General features: G+C 49.3%; 1 protein-coding gene across 2 annotated transcripts; it reads right to left on the bottom strand.

Moving 5' to 3' along the window:
- Positions 1 to 5252: 5252 nt before the first annotated feature.
- Positions 5253 to 9200, bottom strand: RPL6 (ribosomal protein L6). Of its 2 annotated transcripts, none has more exons than XM_053959613.1 (7): positions 8992 to 9200; positions 8176 to 8424; positions 7987 to 8085; positions 7483 to 7626; positions 6534 to 6582; positions 5843 to 6027; positions 5253 to 5448 (listed from the first exon to the last, which is right to left on the bottom strand). In XM_053959613.1, the coding sequence occupies exons 2-7, from the start codon at positions 8422 to 8424 to the stop codon at positions 5296 to 5298; spliced, it is 879 nt and encodes a 292-aa protein (XP_053815588.1). In that variant the 5' UTR covers positions 8992 to 9200; the 3' UTR covers positions 5253 to 5295. The 2 variants fall into 2 exon arrangements, with proteins under 2 accessions (XP_053815588.1, XP_053815590.1); XM_053959615.1 differs by lacking the exon at positions 8992 to 9200 and adding an exon at positions 8507 to 8703.
- Positions 9201 to 9208: the final 8 nt, after the last annotated feature.

Raw genomic sequence — 9208 nt, forward strand, 5'->3', positions numbered from 1 at the left:
AGTTGCTGTGCTTTCAGTTCCCTGATTCCACAGGGACATTTGTTCAGTTTTTTTGTGTTTTCATGAAGGAAGAATTCTGGTTCCCCACCAATGTCTACGAAATTCCACAAAAGAGATTTTCCTTTCAGCTCAGCAGGACATTCTCACCAGAAATTTGAATGGTGCCATCATTTTGAGGGTGCATCACTCTTTTTAGGGCCTTATTCTGAAAAATGCACTTCCTCCCTTGTGAACCAAGGGCTGCTTTTGTACATTTAATCTTGGGGTTTAATTCCTCTTGTCAAAATGGCCATTTTGAACAATAGAATCCCATGTACAGCACATGGTGATACTTGAAACCCTTAATTTTAAAACCAATTACATCCTAAGGCATCTGTCAGGCCAGTGGAAAACCTCTACATCCACTAGGTCTGACAAAATGGATGAAGATGAAATTGCTTCTGGTTTAAACTTTATTTCCTCCATGAGATTTAGAGCCTTTCCTTGTGCTCCTTGGGGTGGCTCTCTGCATCCCACAGACTTGTTCCAATGGATTGGAGAAATCATTTTACCTTTGTAAAATCATTTTACCTTTGTAAAATGGTTTCTCCAATCCATTGGAACAAGTCTTGGTGTTCTCATGGCAGTTTTTGACCTGTGCTGGGTGTCACAAGGCCAAAGTGCTCAGCAGATGTAAAATATGAGAAGCTGGTTATGCTCATCATTAAAACCAATCTGCAGGCAAAGCACCAGCACCTGCTAATAGGGCAACTGAAGAAACACCCAATGGCTCCAGAGTTTCTAAATCTTTGAGCTCTGCTGCCCTGTACAAATAAAACAGCCTAAATTCTGCAAAAAATGACATTAAAACTGATAAATAGGACTATGAGAACATTTGTTCTTTGTGCCACCTGTGCCAGTTTTCAACACAGCACAGCTTTTGTACTTTTTAGTCTGAAATGTTGATATGATCTCACAGAACAAGATCAGATTAATGGATCAGGTCCCCTCTCAGTGTCAGGCAAGCAGAGACTGCTTATTCTTTTATGTACTTCAGAAAATGGACATAAATTTTCCATTTTCTGAAGTTGAAAACACTTCTTGAGACCAGTGAGAAAATATTTCTGCTTTCTGCAGTATGTGAGCACAGACCTCTCTGAAAATAGGTGCCTTGCTCAGGATCACACAGAAAATCAATATTGCTGAGGAAAAAACATTGAATTTCTTTCATCTCAAGTCCTATTTTGACTACTGTGCTTCCTCTCTCCTCATCACTATTACAACTAATAAGTGTTTATGTCTGATGGAGTGTGAACCATGCTTAGGTCAGAGAAGCTGCTGGCTCTGTGTGCAATCCATCATGCAAAGTCATTTCCCCTGAGATAAACACTGAAATAATGGGGAAAAAAAATAGATAAAGTGAGCAAAAAAAGCCAGCCAGCTGACAAAAATGGGGTTTTTGACTGATATCTGGGAGAGGGTTAAGACTGCTCTGATCTAAACAACCCAAACAAAGAATTAAAATGTAACTAAAGATAAATGTCCTGGTTTCTGCATGGCACCCATGTCAAATTCCACATGCAACCATCCCAGACCCACCCTCTGCAGTCAGTCAGGAATGGCCTGGCTTTGCTCAACCAGTGGCTTCCAGAACAAAACATAACAAGGACTATTATGAATAAGAGCCTTATAAAAATAAGGATTTAATTGTTCTAATTGCTTAAGCAATGAGTTGTCAAGTGCTCAGTGCAGCCTACAATGCAGGAGAACTGGAGAAATCCAATTAACAGGTGAATAGTGGCTGGGAACCTCAGTTCCTCTTCCCAAACCAGGACAGGAACAGGAGTTTTTTTATGGTGTATCCATAGGATTGGCATTTATTTGATTATTTATTGAGCTTGTGGGGACATCCACAGTGAATTTCTTTGCAACAGTTCTGAACTTTGAGGAGAGGCAGGGCAGGGATCAGGTGGAAATAGGCTGGGAGAAAAAGGTTCAGCCTCTTCTTCATGACAAGACACATCCTACAGCACAGATGAACTGAGCAGCCAGTCCTTGGACATCTGGGAATTTGGCAAATTTTCCTCACCACTTGGCCCAAAAGGTGTGAGAGTCCCATAAAAACACCTGCACATGCCAGCCAGAGCGTCCTCTCTTAATTAAGGTTAAACCCAAGAGTGTCACAGCTGAAACGCCACAGGTAACTGTTCTCTACAAACCTGGCACTGGAAAGGACTTTGTCTTGCAGATCAGCCTCAGTTTCTCCTGAGGATCCTGGGTCCAGGAGGATTCTCATTCCAGAGGCCAAGGCAGTGGCTGCTCCCTGAGCCCACTGCCTGCTGTGGCAGCTGGACAGAGCCTCACTGGGCTGGAACTGCAGCCACCAGGTCACTGCACAGCTGACAGGTAAAAATAGGTGCCTGGAGATAACAAGGCATCACATCTTATTATCAATTCCCTGGGAAAGCCAACATCCCTCTCTCTTTCCTCTCCAAAGGATGCTTTATTATAATTACATATCACTTTATTAGGCAGCTGAAGCAAAGAGCACATTTGATGCTAATGAAGTGCTGCTGTGGTTGAGGCTGTCACTATTTTTGGAGCTGCACATCTCCAGCACTTTTCATTGGGTGATGGAGGCTTTGGATGTCTCTGGCTTCTTCTGTGGGGGCTGCCCAGGAAAAAGCAGTGACTCAGCGAGCCCAGCTGCAGAACTGTTCACATGGAATGGGAAATGCTGGGGACAGCCAGAACACACACAAAGGCTCTTTATGTGCTGCAAGTTGTGTTCAGGTAGGGGCCAGCATTATCTGGATTAAAAAATCCCTCTGTGCTGGTGACCTGCACAGGCCTCGTTTTTCCTGTTTTCCATCCCTCACCCTGCAGCTTTTCAGAAAGAAGGCAGATTTCACAGAACTCAGGGAAAATATTTGGGAGGTTGGAGACAGACACATCACAGCTGATCACTGGCTGCCTCTCCTTATGGAATACAAGGGGTTTGCCATCTCCATTTCCTGCAGCAAAGCCTGAGGAGCTGCTTGGCCTCGGGAAGGCAGGATTTGGTGCTCCAATTTCTCCTGCTCCCACATCCCTTGGTGTGACACTGGCACCCAGCTGGGCCAGTGACTCAGCTCAGCCATTGACAGGAGCAGATTCCTCCCTCCCTTCCTCCCCACCTTGCAGGGTGTGTGACTGTCACCACCTCATCACACAGGTGACAGAACAGGGCAATGGCAGCACTGCTCCAGACCAGCATCTGTTGATAACCAACTCCCATTTCCAAATCACTTCCTGACAGCACACTGGCAGACAAAGCCTCCCCTCCCAGCAAACAAGGTTAATGGTTCCAGGTGTCTCCTGATCCACAAAGCAGGAATGTGTCAGAGCAACCAGGAATTCCAGAGAGCACCATTGGATCTCCACACCCGACTGGTTTTGGGGCTATTTTGTTATTGCAACTTCCCCACTCCCAGAGGGAAGGGAATGACTGGAGCATTAATATGTCCTGCAGTTTTCCCTCAAGAGCACAAGTGTGAGACTGAATTTGGGGTTGCAGACTACAATACCATGAGCTCCTACAAACTCTTCTGATTCTCCTTGCTGGGGCTTTCCCCATTTCAGCGTTCCCACACACAGTTTTTAAGTTAAGTGAACTTTCTAAGCATATTTGGTTAAGGTTTTTCTTAGACCTAGCTTAGGAATAGCAGGGAGATGTGTACAACTCCTCTGTATCTTTTTAGAGCTGATTTATATCAACAGGCCATTCCCAGAATTGCAGGAAAAACTCCCCTTTAACTTAAAAACCTGTGACTAATCCCATTATCCTGCAAAGCACACACAAAAGATGTAACCAATAACAGACAAAATTCCAGTGTCAGGGAAAATAAAAGAACACAGGGCAGAACACAGCACAGAGCAAGAGACTCCTCCCAGGCAGGCCAGGAATTCTGCACAGGACACAGCCAGCTCACTGCCTCCCTCTGCTGAGCCTCACTGATACTTCAGAGAGAATTCCAGGCTGCTTTGGCTTGGAAGGGACCTTACAGCTCATCCTGTTCCAACCCCTGCCCCTTCCACTATCCCAGGCTGCTCCAAGCCCCATCCAGCCTGGCCTTGGACACTTCCAGGGATCCTGGGACAGCCACAGGGATCCTCTGGGCACCCTGTGCCAGGGCCTCAGCACTCTCACAGGTAACAATTCCTTCCCAAAATCCCATCTAACCCTGCCTCTAGCAGAGGGAAGCCATTCCCTGTGTCCTGTCACTCCAGGCCTCGTCCCAAGTGCCTTTCCAGCTCTCCTGAAGCCTCTTTGGACACTACAAAGGGCTTTAAGGTGTCCCTGGAGCCTTCCCTTCTGCAGGCTGACACCCCTCAGCTCTCCCAGCCTGGTAATTACCAACAGGAAGATGGTGGGAGCGCCCCGTGCTTTCACTTTGGACACTTTAACACCCACCAGCACCAGACTGCAGCCCCTTGCTGCAAACCAGGTACTCCAGAGGTGTCCAAGTTCCTTCACTGCCTCTGGAGCACTCCAAGCCCAATTCCTCTTTCCCACTGAGTATGGCTTCCAGCTCAGGGGGAGCTGTATTGCTCTCTTCCCTATCCTGTTTTCATGGAGCCTGGACGAATTTGTTGAAATCTCTATTTCTCATCAAGTCTAACCCTGCTGGCTAGCTCAGCTCAGAATTACTGGGCAGACAGATGGTGCAGTTACATAAACCTGGATTCCCGCAGAAGTCTGGCTAAGGGAGAGCTCCGGAGTGCCAGACTTGGTGAACTGTACATCCCTGCTTTATGTATGAACACTGATTTCTGCTGAGTTCAACACAGCACTAACCTTCTCCACTCACTTTCAGACAATTTTGTCCTGCAAAACTGTGGAGTATTCCCAGCATTTTCATTCAAAATCAAAGCATAGCTCCTGAAATAGCTTAAAGAAGTTATTTATTAGCTGAAGTTCAGCACAGACGTATTTTGTCTTGATTTTATCCTGCACTGTGTCCAGAATTAGCTGCTATTCCCAAAGCAAAATCTGTTCAGGATCCCTTCCCAGATCTTTCAGAGTTAAGAAAGCTGAATTCCTATTTATGTTAAATAGTTAAAAAAATCAAACAACCACCACAAAACTACAACAGCCAAAACTCCTACACCCAAACTTCTCCAAGTTCTGGTCACTACCTACAGCCCCTCAGAGTTTCAACCCATAGCAACAAGCATTGCCAGAGCCGTGCACCACCTGCTGTTGCAGACTGCAATGAACACACCACAAATCCTTGCTTTTTTCCCTTGGAGTTTAATGTGGTGCTTCCAGAAGGCTCAGAACACCAATTTGTGAGGATAAACTCCATTTGAGAGAGAGAATGTGGAGCGCAGGTACCCCCGGAGCTGAGGCACCTTCTTGATCCGTGCCAAGATCTGGGAATCCACGGCCTTCTGGTCTGTCTTGCGCTGCTCCGTCAGCTCGTATTTCTGCAAAGCACAGAGAACAACATTAAAATCCTGGGAGCAACCGCAGGATCCTTTAGAGAGAGGAGGAAATTCAGAGCAAACCCTGAGTTTTGGGATTTTTAAGAAATCTTTCCCGCATTTGCTCTCAATAATGCGAAGGTAGAGGAGCATTGAAGCATTCCTTGGAGCCAACACAGTGATAGCACTTCTTGGTCAAAAAAGACATTTAACTGGAATAATAACTCCTTCTTCTCTGAGAAAAATCCCCAAATTTAGAAGGGGGATTACCTCATTTAAATGGCATCACCTCACTTTATAATGACCACTTAAAATCCACCTGGCTTTTTTCCTCCTAATTCCCCCTTTCCAGCCTAGCCTGGAGCACTGAGAAAGGAGGAACCACCCTGTCCCTTACTTCTTTCTCAGTGTCAAAGATCTCTCCTTCCTGGTGCTTGGGCTTCCTCAGCCTCTTCTTCTTGAAGTAGGAATCCGTGAGATGCTTGGGAATTTTCACCCCAGTGAGATCCACCTTTGTGGATGTGGCGATAACAAATTTCTGGTGGGCCCTGCGCAGTGGGACACGGTTGACAGCCAGGGGGCCTGAAGGCAGAGAAGACAAGAGAGAACAAGGTCAGCTTTTCTGGTGAAAATCACTGCATTGAAGCTGAATTTTTGTAGTCTATTGATGACCACTTCCTTCAGAGTTGCCTACAGATAAAATCTCTAGAAATACAAACATTTCCTTTCTGAGCTCTTTCAGCTAGTCAGATCTGAAGTTTAATCATCTCCCCTCCACCTCCCTGCAAAGCACCTCCCTGTCACAAATGACAGAATCATTAAGGTTGGAAAAGCTCCCCAAGGATCATCAAGTCCAACTTTTGACAGATCACCACCTTGTCAACTGGAGCAGAGCACCGAGTACCACATTCAGTTGTTCCTTGGACACCTCCAGGGGTGGTGACTCCACCACAAAATGTGATTCCCCACTGATGTGCCAAACCAAACACGTGCAGATCTATTGTGCTACTGACCTCAGAGACAAACTTGAACTTAAAAAACCCAAAGAATCTCCCAGAATAATACCATGTTTAAATAAAAATTTTTACCTGTAACAAGCAGAAGGCCAGTATCAAGCTGCTTCAGGAACACAACACGCTGCAAAGAAATGAGATGGGACATCAATCCTCAGGTCCCAGTGCTCCCATACCACAGCCAAACTGGGACTGTGCCTCTGTTACTGGTACAAGCTGACAGTGCTCCAGGTGTGGGTCAGCTGTGCCACCTGAGGAGCTGCCACCTTGTGATCCAAGCTCCAGCACTTCCAGGTGCCTCCTCTCCAACCAAGCGTGACTCTCCATGAGCTTTATCTTTCAAGGCTAAGCAAAGGCAATTACTCCAGTTTTTACTCTTCCCCCATCCTACAGGATGGCAACAGCCATCCCAGCACCCAAATCCTCTGAGTTACAGGCAGCAATTGGATAAACACCACAAGGACTCTATAACTTCACACAGTCAGAGCCATTCCCCCATTGTGTTTTGTTCCTTCTGGTCAAGGTTTCCTTCTCTGGCAACATTCTTTATGGAATCATAAACATCAAAGACAGAGAATTTAAGAAAATAAAGGATACCAGTTGTGTTGGTGACCATCCTGAGGATGGAGAACCCAATATAACAATCCAGTGCTACCCTGGTAATTAGATTAAGAATGAAACTTTAATTTTTCCTCTAATTTTTCCTTTGCAGTAACTGCTGTAGGACAAAGTTTTGTCTTTGTAGGAGCAGCAACAGAAACAGGCACTGGCTTTGCTCTGCAGCAAAACTCTTTGCATTGTATCCAAGCAACTGGCTGAGCCTGTTTTACTTCCAGCTCTGCTCAGAACAACCTTAATTTAACAAACATTTCACCCCTGCCTCCCCTAAAGGCTGGACAAGAAAACACCAAACAGAAGTCACAGATTTACGCCCAGTGGCTGAGCAGGATCGGATAAAAATCAGCTGGGAGATTCAGGGCGTCCGAAACGCTGCCAAACCCCTGGCAGCAGGAGCTGTGCCCACCTTGCCGCGGTGCCGGCCGGTGAGCAGGATCAGCACCGTGCCGGGGGTGATGGACGCCCGCAGGCGCCGCTTGTGCTCGCAGAACGGCTTCTTGCCATGGCTCAGCAGCTTCCGGGGAACGTCCTCCGTGGGGTAGTACCTGGGCTGGGAACAGAGGACAAACATCTTGTACCACCCGCGTCTCACAGCACAGCAGCTCCTCAGAAAACTTCTCCCTATTGCCCTGAGGTTCAGCTTTCTGAAGGATTTCAGCTGCAGATGGGCTTGGGAACACACTGAATATTTTGGAATATTTAGCGTCCAGCTCTGGATTTGTGCGTGCTTCCACCTCAGCACAGCAACACACAGGACAGAGAATTCCCACTTAAATTCCCACCACCTCCCAGGAACGCTGGGTCTGTACTCACAGAAAGCACAGCACAGGCCGAGGCCCCTACATCACCCCAAGCACGAGGCTCATCACCCAGCCTAAAGCCCCACGAGCATCCCGGTGCTTTTCCATACCATCTTCCGGATTTTAACCACCCGGCTGCCTCCATTCTTGTCTCCCCCCACTGGCTTAGTGATGGTGGCACGGGGCATTTCCTTCTTCTTCTTCTCTATCTGCGCGCAAAGAACAAGGAAAACTCAGCACATTTCAAACCAACGGCACCACCATAAACCCCGTTATTGCCCCAGTGCTGCCCACCCTACCTTTGTCTCTGGGGCCGTGTACTTGCGCTTGTACAGGGCTTTCCTGGCGTACATGGCTGAGCGGGAATACCTCCCGATGCCCCGGGCCAGGACGGGGTTACGGCTGGCATGGTACTTCTTCACCCTCTTCTTCTTGTCCCCTGCTGCTTTCTGGCTTGGCTTCTGCTCCGCCGGCTTCTTCTCCCCTGCCTTCTTCTTGGCCGGCTTCTTCTCGGCTGGCTTCTTCTCCGGCGCCTTCTCACCCGCCATCTGCGGTCACAGACAGCAGGGTTTAGGGCTCGTTACAAAGCATAGAAAATAAAAATGAAATAATCCAAACCATCCTTCACACCTTTCCAGTAGCTGTCAGCCACCTCCTCCAGCCATAGCTGACCAAGCCCTGCTCCCTGTGCGCCTCTACGTGACCTGAAATGCTCCTGCACGCTGGTTACAACAGCTCCAGCGCCCATCCAAGCGCTCCTCGGTGGGAAGCCCGAGGACACGCAAACACATCCCGAGCCTGCAGCCGCCTCCGTCCCGGCTCGGGACTGCCCCGGTACCGCTGAGCTGCCGGGCCGTGCCCCAAGGCCTCCCCCGTCCAGCCCCGGCCCAGCTCCCGGGAGGCTCCGGCGCGGCCTCCGCATCCCGCCGCGGCCTAGCCCACTTGGACCGGTGACACTCCCGCTCCTCCCACCCCCGCGCCCATCCGGGCCCCTCCGCCGCTCCCCGAGGCTGCCGGGCCGCGCCTGTGATCGCGGCGGGGCCGCCGGCGGGCGGATGGCAGCGGATGGAGCGCGGCGGGCCCGGCGCCGATGGCGGCAGCTCCGCCATCCTCACCTTCCGGGGGAGCAAAAGGGACTCACATCCGGGTGCGCGGGCTAAGGACAGCGCGGCGTCTGACGTCAGCGCGCCGCGCGGGGGAGCACGGGACTCGTAGTCCGGGAGGGTCCGCGCTGCCCGGGGCAGCCCCGGGTCACCAGCGGGGGGGACACCGCACCCCGCGCCCGCTCCGGGGGCTGCGGGAGCCCCGACCAGGACAGCGGCCCCGCCGCGC

Source organism: Vidua chalybeata, chromosome 18 (genome assembly GCF_026979565.1).
Source record: "Vidua chalybeata isolate OUT-0048 chromosome 18, bVidCha1 merged haplotype, whole genome shotgun sequence".
NCBI classification, from domain to species: Eukaryota; Metazoa; Chordata; class Aves; order Passeriformes; family Viduidae; genus Vidua; species Vidua chalybeata.